Here is a 15,220-nt window from a genome sequence, read left to right as displayed (position 1 = left end):
ATTTTGAAGGTCTGGTTCCAAAAATGAACCAGTATTTAATGAGTAAAATCCATGATACTTACATTGGAATGAATGAGCCCGGCTGGAATGTGTCCCAGTGGGAGTTGGAGTGTCTAAGTAGGAGAGCTGGCCGGGTCTTAGCTATAGGTGAATTGGACTTGTCTGTCCTCACTTTGTATCCTGAAGTCCTCAAGGCTAATCCTCAAGGCTAATCACTATTAGCATCCTCACTTTCCTGTCCTCACTTTTTGGGGGGCGCTATACTGTGCTAGCCCCTCCTATATTCAGCTATAGTGTAGATCTTTGTCCTAACACAAACATTAAAGGCCATTGACAATGAATGGAGAAATTACGTCGGGTGTGATTTTTAGAAAAACATTTGGTTAGATTTTCAGGTTTTTATTATTACAAAACCTAGGATTCCCCTAGGTTTGTTTCAAATGTGAAGTGTTATTATTAGGGGTCAAGCCCGAAGGGGTAAAGACCCCTTATTGTTTTGTTACAGATTCTGCCATTTTTCACAAAATTCGGCAATATGGAAGAGGGTCAATTGCTCAAGAACTGAAGCTCACAGCCATTCGTCAAACGACCTCTGACATACCAATGAATGAATTACACGATCTGCTCTATCCACTCTTGACGTCAAAAAAGCGAGTAGCCTGGAAAACCACTCCCCCTAAGAAATCGCATTTCCATTAATTTGCGTGAGTCTCGACCCTGGGGCGTTCACCTTCCATGCTCCTCCTTACTAACCCTAAGTGTCATCTTGTATTATTGGTCCGTCTGACTCTGCAGGATTTTTATTACCTAGTGGCTTAGCTCAAATTGCTGTGGGTTTAGGCGACATCCCCTCTTGGCAGATTGATTATGGTTGTGGCTTACCTGAGCCCGTTAAGCATGTGCTGAGACTCACATCAGCCGAGCCCAGGATCAACTAGCATTGGCAAATTATTTCCTAATGTTGGCTTTATTGCCAAGGCTGCCACTTTTGTGAGTGCGGGAGGGGGGTTGTTACTGCATAGGCAATATTTACAATTGCAAACTAGAAATGCCACTCTGTTGAAATGCCAACTTGCGCCTTGCACACAAGTAGGCCATGTATGGCATACTTTACTTGGTGACGTAACCAAATGATGCTGGTCCCTGAATGAGCAAGAGAGGACACCGACATACATACATACGTACATACATCAGGGCTACAGGCATACATTAAGGCTTGTCCGGGACAAGTAATAATTCTTTCCGGACAAGTGCATTAAAAAGTTGATACAAATGACTCTTGGATTAACTTTTTCTGTAATACTCCTAGTAGCCAACAGTATCACCTGGCACTATAGTCTGGCCTATAACCTCATAATCATAATCATCACCATTCCAATCTTGTTAATAGCCCTAGAATGTCTGCAATCTTACATACATTACATGTATTCCATACACAGCCATAGATCAGTCTATCCACACAAGTCGGCATTTAAACCTGTAGCACTGCATGTCTAAGTAAAGTAAGTAGCCTTACCGAGCCATGAGGCCCATAGGGCAGGAGCCTATCTCCTGTTTCTGTAGCGTGAGGCAGCTTGATGTACAAGTACACCCCCTGGACATGACGCTAGTATGTCGCAGGGACTTACCCCCATTCCAACCCTTGATGCTGAGTGTCAAGCAGGGAGGCATTGGGTCCCATTTTTAGAGTCTTTGGTATGACCCGGCCAGGGATTGAACCCCAACCTCCCAGTCTCAGGGCGGACACTCTAACCACAAGGCCACTGAGCTGGTAGAGTAGATAGTAGACTGCATGTCTACTCACCCAATAATTAATTCCTACATACTTGCACGCTCTGCTTGCCCACGCAAGTAATTATCCTTTCGCATTCAAAACAGATAAAAATAAATGGCAACATGCAGTATATTTACTAATAGCAAATATCATGCTTGTATGAATTCCGGGGAAACTATACATTTCACACCTGCGTCTCCTCAGCACTAGTTGAGTAGCTTTAAGTTTAAGCTTCTAGCACATCATTAGCTTATGTCCCCCCTGGTTACCTCCTTGGAGTGTGCCTCCATTAAGTATGCATCAAGGTCATCCTGCAGGGCAATTCCATTTAAGTATACCTCAGCCATCTTTGAATTGCCAGGAGCTGCAGCTGCATGGAATCCTAAAAGCAAAAATAGCTTTGAAATCCCTGAAATATATATATTTATATCTAGATAGACAGTATATCTATATTATTGACCGATTGCGTGCGTGCGTGCGTGCTAGAACAAAAACATGAAAGCGTTATAAAGTCAAAGGTAATAGTTTGAAGGTGACCTGCAGGCTGCAATCCTCTGATTTCCCTGGTCTGTATTCCTCTGTCCTCTCGTCCCCTAGGGGACCAGGTGTCCTGTGTCGATTCCTCACCGACCCTCGAAAGTGACTGCATTTGCACGTGTGTGCGTGTGTTTGCGCGTGAATCGTGCACATGTGTGTGCCACAGTGTGCATCTGTCTGTACTTATAGGCGCCCTTCACTGTTGAATGTCTCTCCCCTCCCACCAAATCCCTCCTCTACCCCCAGAGGTCCATCACTCTACACACGCATGCACAAGCACACACATGCACATACACACTTTCCAAAGGTGAGCGGAAGCCCTTGAGTACAAAGCTTAGTGCTCCAGGCTATATCTGTTCGTTCTGTCTTTGCCTCGTCGTTCAGCCTTTTGGGCCTGTTGATAGAGGAAAAAAAAGAAGACGTCCAATTCCCAGGAATAGAAATGACGGCAAACAATCGTACTGAAATACACCCGGATCCAGCCTTACATTTCCTAAAATGTTAGAATGTCAAAAGGGCTGCTGTGCTCACGCTGAATCTTGGAGTCCTACATCATAGAAAACTGAGGTCATAGCTGACTGATGTTATAGGTCATATGAAGCACTGAGCAATCATCCCTCCACTAGGCTTAAATCACAATGCTCCGTCCCTGTGGCGGCCATTGGCAGACATACAGGTTTGCCGGTGCAAGCCACCGTATATAATGAGCGGGCCCGCGAAAATCTAGTGTTATACATTTCTAATCATGACAACATGCCCAAAAGTTATTGTGCACCGTCCATCCATTAATAAAGACACTTAATTGTGCAAGCTACTTCAGTGTAAAGCAAATGATTGTTTACATTTGTGTAATGTGTATTTAAAATGCCATAAAGATGGACACCCTGTAGTGTATAGCAGCTCTCTTGTCCAAGCAGCGTTACCTGGTCCACCGAAGCTGACCTGCTTCAACGAAGACCAGCCTGTTCCCACAGAAGTTGTGTGTCCCCCACTGGCTCAGTACGGCTACTGATCATCCTCTCCAGAGGATGAAAGTGTTCTGAAAGGGACACAGATCGATGAGATAGGTCTGTATAGGACTTAGGATCTTCTGCAGGATTTGTTGGCTTCCCCAGATGGCCCTTTTGGTTCCACTTCAACAATCCAAAACAAATTCATATAGTTCACAGTTCAGTTCGAACAAAAACAACGTGTCAAATGGGGTCCCGTATACCAAACGGGTCTAGAATCACTGAAAGGCAGCTGGGATGGCTGCAGTACAACTGTCTTACAGATGTTCAGTTAACATGTATACAGACAATTCAGCTGTGCCGGTTTTCGGCCGCATGCAGTGTCCAGATGTTTCCAGATGTTCAGCTGAAGTAGAACTGTCCTGGGTTATTGGAGCGGCTTTGTTTTCGACTCTGCTGTTGCTCAAAGAACCGTCGGATGTCGTCGGAGGTCACGACGTCTCCGTCTGCCGCGAACCTCTGCAGGAACTCCTTCAACTCTGTCTTCATGTCGTTGTATTCGTGGATCATTTCCAGCTGCTGAACTCGGTCCAGGCTGTCCAGCGCCGCCATCAGAGGGTCATGGTCGCCGAGGGGATCGTCGTCCTTTCCTTTGTTCTCGTAGGCCAGGACGGTGTCGGATTCGTCCGACAGGAAACCGACCCCGGCGGCGGAGTACATCTCCCGACAGGAGACGCAGGAGCAGAGTTTGGATCGCCAGCCAGGTGGCCAGAACACAGCTCCTGATTTGGCGCTTTCCCGACCGACGGTCTTCAGCTCTTTCAGCCTGCACGCTGCCTCCCCCCGACGAGCTCGCTTGGACGCGGGAACCTCGTCGCGGTCACTCTGCTCTTTGGCGTGCAGGATAGTCGAGGCCGTGCCTCGGTTCTCCTTCTTTCTCTTCGTCGCCTCTTTCTTCACCTCCCCCCTCTCGGCTTGTTTCACCTCCCTTTTCTTCACCCTCACTCTGCTACTCTCCGTCTTCGCCTCCCTCTCTTGCTCCGAGCTCACGGGAGCTGAACATTCCTCGAGGTGGGCAGCAGCGTACGTCCACAGGAAAGACTGTTGGTTCATGCACACCTCACAGATCATCTCCCGGGTCCCCTCATCGGAGTCGGGAAGCGAACAGCCCAGGTGCCGGCTGTGAATCCAGTCCTCGCAGACGACGCACTGAAACATTTCGTCTTCCACCTGCTCTCCTGGGTCCGGATAAGGTCTCTTGCAGGTACAGTATAACCCAAAGAAGTTGTGACTGTATTTATTAGTGCCGTTCAACTGCTGCTTCTCTGAATACAGTGTGCACTCCAGGTCGGCGAACCTGCTGTTCCCACAGTCGCAACGGAAGTCTCTTTTGGTGTATAGTTCAAAGAGGTCGTGACCGTCGTGACACTTATAAGAGCAGGCTAGACAGATCCCCGCTGGTTCGACGTGTGCTGGTGTGCACGTGTTGCATGCGTACAAGGCCTGGCGCTTCACGTAACCCTGTGGGTAGGAACATCTCTCGTGGTCCGATCCTCCTAAGACCGCCGAAGCTTCTTTTTCCAGCTCCTCGTCTCTCTCTAAAACCTCCAGCATAGTAACCGTTTCTTCTTTCGCCGCCTTCTTCGACATCACAGCAATGCATGTGTAGAAATCTGGATTACGGGGAGGGGGATCGGAGGGAACGCAGAGCCAGAGGGTTCAGTAAAATCATATATGAAACCAACACATGTGTTTGCCCATATATCGAGATCCCTGATGTCATCAATATGACGTTATACTGCTGAAGTCATACTTCTGATTGACATGATACTTCTGACTGATGTTGTATAACGTCACACTTTATTTACTCTTTCAGCGCCACCTGGTGGTCACCAGTTTAGGCTCTGAGTGCCAATTCTCCCATTATAAAGAAAGAAATAATTTGTAATTCTATTATGCATGTAATGTGCATGTCATCAACTGTACACCAGATTAGAGGAATTTTCAAAATATGGATGAAAAAATTAAAAAAAATTAAAAATTAAGATTTCTTTTAATTCCCAAGGGAGAGAGAGACGTCTTAATGCCCGTGGCATCCATTACAAAGACGTCAATCAGACGTCTTGACGTTTTTTTTCTTCCTTTTTGGCCTTTTTAGCCTCTTATTGATAGATTTGCAGTATGTTGACAGGAAACAGGATGAGAGATGGGGGGAACACACACACACAGCAAAGTCGTCAGGATTGGGACTCGAACCCGCAATTTAGGGTTACAAGCCCCGGTTCCCCGGACCGCTAGGTCGGTCCTGGCCAAAGAGTGTGCAACGGCACACTTCTGACTCGTATACTTCTGACTCGTATACTTCTGACTCGTATACTTCTGACCTGTATACTTGCACTAGCCCTCGACGCCCTTACAGGTGTATGCAAAGGCTGAATTTATGTAACTTAGTTTTATGATTTAGCATTTTATTAGATTTAGAATTTAGAACTTTATGTAGACTAGACACACGTAGCATTCTATAATGTATAATCGCTTCACTGCACATATCTACTATTTCTCTGTATTTGACGTACAATTACCTTGTATTGTTCCTGCTTATTGTAAATCGCTCTGAATTAAGCCTAAATTATTGACTGACGTCATTCTGACAGACCAGACATACTTCTGACTGACGTCATACTGCACGCATGCGCGTACGCACGCACGCACGCACTTATAGATCTGCTATTTTCAGTATGCAACGAAGTGTAAAATGACTTGTGTCTTTGACTTGTGGCGGTGGTGGCTCAGGGGTAGAGTGCCTGGATGGTAACCGTAGCCAGTTCGAACCCGGGCTCCCCCAGAGTTACTGTCGAAGTGTCCTTGAGCAAGACACTGAACCCTTAATTGCTCCCGATGTGCTAGTGCCTTGCATGGTTTCCGCTGCCATCGGTGTATGAATGTGTGTGTGAATGGGTGAATGTAATGCACAATCTCTGTAAAGCGCCTTGGATGAAGGCGCTATATAAATGCACCATTTTTACTTATACTGGATCTCTTGAAAAAAGGTAGGCGACAAACATTTTTCGTCTTGGTTTTAGTTGACGAAAACAACACTGCTACATACCCACCCAGGGCCCCGCAAAACCCACATACACATTTGGAATGGGATCTATGCTCTACTATGCTTTCATGGCTGTCGGTAGACATTTGACTGCGTACAATTTTGGGGCGTATCGTATGCCTCCCTGGTGGAGATTGTTCCTTTATTGAGTGCACCTTTATACTTTCAGATTACGCACATTTTGATGGTGGCACTGATGGAGATTTCTCTCCTCGGAGGCACAAGCACATATCTGTCTAATGAGCACTCTGGTGGAACTCATCACGTCGCGATTTGTCGGGTTCGTAAGTGCGATTGTTTTCGCACTGTGAAAGTAAACTGTGAACGTGGTCTTTCTATTTGCAGCAACAACCTGGGGAGGTATAGTGACTATAGTCTCATATGGATATGAGGGGCAGGCTGCCAAAACCAGCCAACCACAGTCGTCCACAAGCAGACGAGATTTATTTAACGCTATAGACACAATATTATGTATCACGTTTTCCTTTTTTTCGTTGCTGTAAATTGATTGATTAGGCCTCATCGTCTCATTGTGATTTAGATGGGACGCCGATGCTCTTGTTGCAGTGAGTCCACCAGTGTCTCTGCGGGTTTTAAATAAGCAATGACACTGTCAGCCTCCATGGCCCTGAAATGTTTCTCCTCTCTTGAAGCCTTCCCCTTCATCCACCCCTCCTCTCTGGCTCAGTGCCCTGAGAAGGATGGATGAAGCCAGAGCTGATTCCTCTCTCCCTCTCTCTCTCTCTCTCTCTCTCTCTCACACACACACACACACACACACACACACACACACACACACACACACACACACCACACACAAATGCACGCGTCACACTGACAGAGCAGTGATGTATAGGATGTTGCCGAAGCAGAACCCTGGTTGGATTCCTGTTGCACGATGTCTGTGTGCAGGTCTGTTACCTGTGACGTCTGGTACCTGGTGTGACAGGTCTGTTACCTGTGACGTCCGGTACCTGGTGTGACAGGTCTGTTACCTGTGACGTCCGGTACCTGGTGTGACAGGTCTGTTACATGTGACGGTACCTGGTGTGACAGGTCTGTTACCTGTGACACCGGTACCTGATGTGACAGGTCTGTTACATGTGACGTCTGGTACCCGGTGTGACAGGTCTGTTACCTGTGACGTCCGGTACCTGGTGTGACAGGTCTGTTACCTGTGACGTCTGGTACCCGGTGTGACAGGTCTGTTACCTGTGACGTCCGGTACCTGGTGTGACAGGTCTGTTACCTGTGACGGTACCTGGTGTGACAGGTCTGTTACCTGTGACGGTACCTGGTGTGACAGGTCTGTTACCTGTGACGTCCGGTACCTGGTGTGACAGGTCTGCTACCTGTGACGTCCGGTACCTGATGTGACAGGTCTGTTACCTGTGACGTCTGGTACCCGGTGTGACAGGTCTGTTACCTGTGACGTCCGGTACCTGGTGTGACAGGTCTGTTACCTGTGACGTCTGGTACCTGGTGTGACAGGTCTGTTACCTGTGACGTCCGGTACCTGGTGTGACAGGTCTGTTACCTGTGACGTCCGGTACCTGGTGTGACAGGTCTGTTACCTGTGACGTCCGGTACCTGGTGTGACAGGTCTGTTACCTGTGACGTCTGGTACCTGGTGTGACAGGTCTGTTACCTGTGACGTCCGGTACCTGGTGTGACAGGTCTGTTACCTGTGACGTCCGGTACCTGGTGTGACAGGTCTGTTACATGTGACGGTACCTGGTGTGACAGGTCTGTTACCTGTGACACCGGTACCTGATGTGACAGGTCTGTTACATGTGACGTCCGGTACCTGGTGTGACAGGTCTGTTACCTGTGACGTCTGGTACCCGGTGTGACAGGTCTGTTACCTGTGACGTCCGGTACCTGGTGTGACAGGTCTGTTACCTGTGACGGTACCTGGTGTGACAGGTCTGTTACCTGTGACGGTACCTGGTGTGACAGGTCTGTTACCTGTGACGTCCGGTACCTGGTGTGACAGGTCTGCTACCTGTGACGTCCGGTACCTGATGTGACAGGTCTGTTACCTGTGACGTCCGGTACCTGATGTGACAGGTCTGTTACCTGTGACGTCCGGTACCTGGTGTGACAGGTCTGTTACCTGTGACGTCTGGTACCCGGTGTGACAGGTCTGTTACCTGTGACGTCCGGTACCTGGTGTGACAGGTCTGTTACCTGTGACGGTACCTGGTGTGACAGGTCTGTTACCTGTGACGGTACCTGGTGTGACAGGTCTGTTACCTGTGACGTCCGGTACCTGGTGTGACAGGTCTGCTACCTGTGACGTCCGGTACCTGATGTGACAGGTCTGTTACCTGTGACGTCTGGTACCCGGTGTGACAGGTCTGTTACCTGTGACGTCCGGTACCTGGTGTGACAGGTCTGTTACCTGTGACGTCTGGTACCTGGTGTGACAGGTCTGTTACCTGTGACGTCCGGTACCTGGTGTGACAGGTCTGTTACCTGTGACGTCCGGTACCTGGTGTGACAGGTCTGTTACCTGTGACGTCCGGTACCTGGTGTGACAGGTCTGTTACCTGTGACGTCTGGTACCTGGTGTGACAGGTCTGTTACCTGTGACGGTACCTGGTGTGACAGGTCTGTTACCTGTGACACCGGTACCTGATGTGACAGGTCTGTTACATGTGACGTCTGGTACCCGGTGTGACAGGTCTGTTACCTGTGACGTCCGGTACCTGGTGTGACAGGTCTGTTACCTGTGACGTCTGGTACCCGGTGTGACAGGTCTGTTACCTGTGACGTCCGGTACCTGGTGTGACAGGTCTGTTACCTGTGACGGTACCTGGTGTGACAGGTCTGTTACCTGTGACGGTACCTGGTGTGACAGGTCTGTTACCTGTGACGTCCGGTACCTGGTGTGACAGGTCTGCTACCTGTGACGTCCGGTACCTGATGTGACAGGTCTGTTACCTGTGACGTCTGGTACCCGGTGTGACAGGTCTGTTACCTGTGACGTCCGGTACCTGGTGTGACAGGTCTGTTACCTGTGACGTCTGGTACCTGGTGTGACAGGTCTGTTACCTGTGACGTCCGGTACCTGGTGTGACAGGTCTGTTACCTGTGACGTCCGGTACCTGGTGTGACAGGTCTGTTACCTGTGACGTCCGGTACCTGGTGTGACAGGTCTGTTACCTGTGACGTCTGGTACCTGGTGTGACAGGTCTGTTACCTGTGACGTCCGGTACCTGGTGTGACAGGTCTGTTACCTGTGACGTCCGGTACCTGGTGTGACAGGTCTGTTACATGTGACGGTACCTGGTGTGACAGGTCTGTTACCTGTGACACCGGTACCTGATGTGACAGGTCTGTTACATGTGACGTCCGGTACCTGGTGTGACAGGTCTGTTACCTGTGACGTCTGGTACCCGGTGTGACAGGTCTGTTACCTGTGACGTCCGGTACCTGGTGTGACAGGTCTGTTACCTGTGACGGTACCTGGTGTGACAGGTCTGTTACCTGTGACGGTACCTGGTGTGACAGGTCTGTTACCTGTGACGGTACCTGGTGTGACAGGTCTGTTACCTGTGACGTCCGGTACCTGGTGTGACAGGTCTGCTACCTGTGACGTCCGGTACCTGATGTGACAGGTCTGTTACCTGTGACGTCCGGTACCTGATGTGACAGGTCTGTTACCTGTGACGTCCGGTACCTGGTGTGACAGGTCTGTTACCTGTGACGTCTGGTACCCGGTGTGACAGGTCTGTTACCTGTGACGTCCGGTACCTGGTGTGACAGGTCTGTTACCTGTGACGGTACCTGGTGTGACAGGTCTGTTACCTGTGACGGTACCTGGTGTGACAGGTCTGTTACCTGTGACGTCCGGTACCTGGTGTGACAGGTCTGCTACCTGTGACGTCCGGTACCTGATGTGACAGGTCTGTTACCTGTGACGTCTGGTACCCGGTGTGACAGGTCTGTTACCTGTGACGTCCGGTACCTGATGTGACAGGTCTGTTACCTGTGACGTCTGGTACCTGGTGTGACAGGTCTGTTACCTGTGACGTCCGGTACCTGGTGTGACAGGTCTGTTACCTGTGACGTCCGGTACCTGGTGTGACAGGTCTGTTACCTGTGACGTCCGGTACCTGGTGTGACAGGTCTGTTACCTGTGACGTCTGGTACCTGGTGTGACAGGTCTGTTACCTGTGACGTCCGGTACCTGGTGTGACAGGTCTGTTACCTGTGACGTCCGGTACCTGGTGTGACAGGTCTGTTACATGTGACGGTACCTGGTGTGACAGGTCTGTTACCTGTGACACCGGTACCTGATGTGACAGGTCTGTTACATGTGACGTCCGGTACCTGGTGTGACAGGTCTGTTACCTGTGACGTCTGGTACCCGGTGTGACAGGTCTGTTACCTGTGACGTCCGGTACCTGGTGTGACAGGTCTGTTACCTGTGACGGTACCTGGTGTGACAGGTCTGTTACCTGTGACGGTACCTGGTGTGACAGGTCTGTTACCTGTGACGGTACCTGGTGTGACAGGTCTGTTACCTGTGACGTCCGGTACCTGGTGTGACAGGTCTGCTACCTGTGACGTCCGGTACCTGATGTGACAGGTCTGTTACCTGTGACGTCCGGTACCTGATGTGACAGGTCTGTTACCTGTGACGTCCGGTACCTGGTGTGACAGGTCTGTTACCTGTGACGTCTGGTACCCGGTGTGACAGGTCTGTTACCTGTGACGTCCGGTACCTGGTGTGACAGGTCTGTTACCTGTGACGGTACCTGGTGTGACAGGTCTGTTACCTGTGACGGTACCTGGTGTGACAGGTCTGTTACCTGTGACGTCCGGTACCTGGTGTGACAGGTCTGCTACCTGTGACGTCCGGTACCTGATGTGACAGGTCTGTTACCTGTGACGTCTGGTACCCGGTGTGACAGGTCTGTTACCTGTGACGTCCGGTACCTGGTGTGACAGGTCTGTTACCTGTGACGTCTGGTACCTGGTGTGACAGGTCTGTTACCTGTGACGTCCGGTACCTGGTGTGACAGGTCTGTTACCTGTGACGTCCGGTACCTGGTGTGACAGGTCTGTTACCTGTGACGTCCGGTACCTGGTGTGACAGGTCTGTTACCTGTGACGTCTGGTACCTGGTGTGACAGGTCTGTTACCTGTGACGTCCGGTACCTGGTGTGACAGGTCTGTTACCTGTGACGTCCGGTACCTGGTGTGACAGGTCTGTTACATGTGACGGTACCTGGTGTGACAGGTCTGTTACCTGTGACACCGGTACCTGATGTGACAGGTCTGTTACATGTGACGTCCGGTACCTGGTGTGACAGGTCTGTTACCTGTGACGTCTGGTACCCGGTGTGACAGGTCTGTTACCTGTGACGTCCGGTACCTGGTGTGACAGGTCTGTTACCTGTGACGGTACCTGGTGTGACAGGTCTGTTACCTGTGACGGTACCTGGTGTGACAGGTCTGTTACCTGTGACGGTACCTGGTGTGACAGGTCTGTTACCTGTGACGTCCGGTACCTGGTGTGACAGGTCTGCTACCTGTGACGTCCGGTACCTGATGTGACAGGTCTGTTACCTGTGACGTCCGGTACCTGATGTGACAGGTCTGTTACCTGTGACGTCCGGTACCTGGTGTGACAGGTCTGTTACCTGTGACGGTACCTGGTGTGACAGGTCTGTTACCTGTGACGGTACCTGGTGTGACAGGTCTGTTACCTGTGACGTCCGGTACCTGGTGTGACAGGTCTGTTACCTGTGACGTCCGGTACCTGATGTGACAGGTCTGTTACCTGTGACGTCCGGTACCTGGTGTGACAGGTCTGTTACCTGTGACGTCTGGTACCTGGTGTGACAGGTCTGTTACCTGTGACGTCCGGTACCTGATGTGACAGGTCTGTTACCTGTGACGTCCGGTACCTGGTGTGACAGGTATGTTTCCTGTGACGTCCGGTACCTGGTGTGACAGGTCTGTTACCTGTGACGTCCGGTACCTGATGTGACAGGTCTGTTACCTGTGACGTCCGGTACCTGGTGTGACAGGTCTGTTACCTGTGACGTCGTCCGGTACCTGGTGTGACAGGTCTGTTACCTGTGACGTCCGGTACCTGGTGTGACAGGTCTGTTACCTGTGACACCGGTACCTGATGTGACAGGTCTGTTACCTGTGACGTCCGGTACCTGGTGTGACAGGTCTGTTACCTGTGACGTCCGGTACCTGGTGTGACAGGTCTGTTACCTGTGACGTCCGGTACCTGGTGTGACAGGTCTGTTACCTGTGACGTCCGGTACCTGGTGTGACAGGTCTGTTACCTGTGACGTCCGGTACCTGATGTGACAGGTCTCTTACCTGTGACGTCCGGTACCTGGTGTGACAGGTCTGTTACCTGTGACGTCTGGTACCTGGTGTGACAGGTCGGTTACCTGTGACGTCCGGTACCTGGTGTGACAGGTCTGTTACCTGTGACGTCTGGTACCTGGTGTGACAGGTCTGTTACCTGTGACGTCGTCCGGTACCTGATGTGACAGGTCTGTTACCTGTGACGTCCGGTACCTGGTGTGACAGGTCTGCTATAACTGATCATAATTGGACCTTTTCGTTCTGCCTGACCTAGAGATTCTAGACGAGTGCCGTGATGCGACCGGATGGAATTTTGTCAAGTGTTTTTGTCATTATTCAATTATTGAGAGTGTAGAAGTAGAACTCTCCATATTTAAATGACGCCAAAGGGTTTTGCAGCGGAGGTATTCTGTGTTGAGATCGAGACACATTATATGCCTCTGTTGTTGTGAAATGACCGGAGGGGCAGAGGGAAAAATGAAGGTCTGTTTTATCCATCCATGCAGACTTCAAGAGACACTTTGAATCTTGAAGCTTTAACAAAATTACTTTTTTTGTGTGCTTTGAAAGTTAACTAATCTATCCCGTCTTTTTGTTTGCCTCGATCATAACACTATCTAAAAAGAATGCCAACAGAGAGTAGGCGGGAAGCCTCTTTAGCATGAACCAAGGGTCGCACGCACGGACAGACTAGTGCTAAAGAAGCACTCATAATTAGAACACTATTTGCAAATAACGGCACATTATAGTAATGTAACGGTGATAAACAAACCCAGCAAAACTTTGCATCTATTTAAAAATAGATTGTATTAATTGGTGTTGTAGCAAAAAAAGCACTAAGGGTGGTGGATGGTTAGGTTAGGTGCAGGTACAGTGTATAGAGTTACCTCTTGTCATATCCGAGGCAATTGTCATAGCAACCTGAAGAATCCAACTTGCACAGACAAGGACAAAATGAGTTTTCATTCAAAGGGTTAATTAAGCTAAAACAAACTTCACCGGCTTGAATACAATGATAAATGGTGCATTTATATAGCGCCTTTATCCAAGGCCCTTTACATAGATTGTGCATTACATTCATATACATACTTTCAGTCAACTGAAATGATTTAGTGTTAGTCTAGTTTTAGTCCACTAAATGGCATAAGATTTTAGTCGACTAAATCTACAGTTGATTTAGTCAACTCAAATGTATTTTGGCAGAACTTGATGGTGTCGTAATGGCTGATTTTACACTTTACACTGATTTTACACTGAAAATAGCCGATCTACAAGCTCACAACGCGTCGCGCTGCAACGCGTGTGCTTGTAGATCTGCTATTTTCAGCATGCAACAGAGTGTAAAATGACTTGTGTCTTACTTATACTGGATCTTTTGTCCACTTGTCCCTTCCTAACATTTTAGTTTTTATTTGTTGACTAAATATATTTAGTCTTACTTTTAGTCATCATAGCTTAGTTTTCATGTACAGTAGGTAGCCATTCAGACTTAGATTTAGTCTTCGTGGCAGTGGCAGTGAAAAATAGTCAATGAACATATTTCGTCATAGTATTTGTATTAGTCGATGAAACCAACACTGCTGGACGGGGGGACTGCTGTGTATTGTGGGGAGGAGTAGGGCGGATCCAGTGTTAGCCCATTGGCTCATAGATGTAGCGTATATGTGTGTCATTGTCAGACATGTAGTTGTGATATATAGGCTCATAGATGTAGCGTATATGTGTGTCATTGTCAGACATGTAGTTGTGATATATAGGTTACTTCATGGTTAAATTGCAATTTAGCGGTTTTGGACCAAAACACTACATAGACGGTATATATGGTTATAAAACAGAAAACCAGTGTCAGTCTCGGCCATAGCCACTTAGTAATTTAAGTGGCTATGGCCGTTTTTTTCCAATGAATCCAAGTTCTCAACATTTCTAACATAAAACTTTGGTGTACTCAACATGTCTGGTTTCACATTCCGGCAAGTGGACTATTATTCAGTGTTCTGTGGTCTGCGGTCCTTCGAGGAGCATTCTATGACTATAATTGTTCCAACATACCAACGTGAGCATTCTATGACTATAATTGTTCCATCATACCAACGTGAGCATTCTATGACTATAATTGTTCCAACATACCAACGTGGTGCCACCTATATGGGCCTCGAATGCTTAAGCTCATAATTACAAGTGCTAATTAATCTTTTAGCGGGGATGAATACACTGTAATCACCCTGAACTTGTCTCGTCCGTTCTGCCATGTGGCTATACTGTAACCACACGTGTGGAAATCCCCGTCGGCGCTCTATGGCACGTTATCAGTGGGGCAAAAGGTCACAGCGGAGCTCGACGAGAGCTGCCATGTGTCGACTTGGGAGTCACGTCTCTGCTGAATATTTCCGCACTCTGTCAACTCCTCCCCTCGATCTGCTCTCTCTCTCTCTCTCTCTCTCTCTCGCTTTCTCTCTCTCTTTGTCTCCCTCTCGTGTGACGGTGACACACTTCATCTCAAAATGTCAGCAG

General features: G+C 49.0%; 1 protein-coding gene across 1 annotated transcript; it reads right to left on the bottom strand.

The window, feature by feature from the left end:
* Positions 1-3,663: 3,663 nt before the first annotated feature.
* LOC310853899 (putative E3 ubiquitin-protein ligase UBR7) lies at positions 3,664-4,911 on the bottom strand (the record flags this gene model as incomplete). Its single annotated transcript, XM_083758370.1, has 1 exon — positions 3,664-4,911. The coding sequence occupies one exon, from the start codon at positions 4,909-4,911 to the stop codon at positions 3,664-3,666; it is 1,248 nt and encodes a 415-aa protein (XP_083614496.1).
* Positions 4,912-15,220: the final 10,309 nt, after the last annotated feature.

Source organism: Protomyctophum parallelum, assembly GCF_964188405.1.
Source record: "Protomyctophum parallelum genome assembly, chromosome: 23".
In the NCBI taxonomy this organism is placed as follows: domain Eukaryota; kingdom Metazoa; phylum Chordata; class Actinopteri; order Myctophiformes; family Myctophidae; genus Protomyctophum; species Protomyctophum parallelum.
The sequence above is the reverse complement of the archived record's forward strand: the minus strand, read 5'-3'. Positions and strand labels throughout refer to the sequence as shown.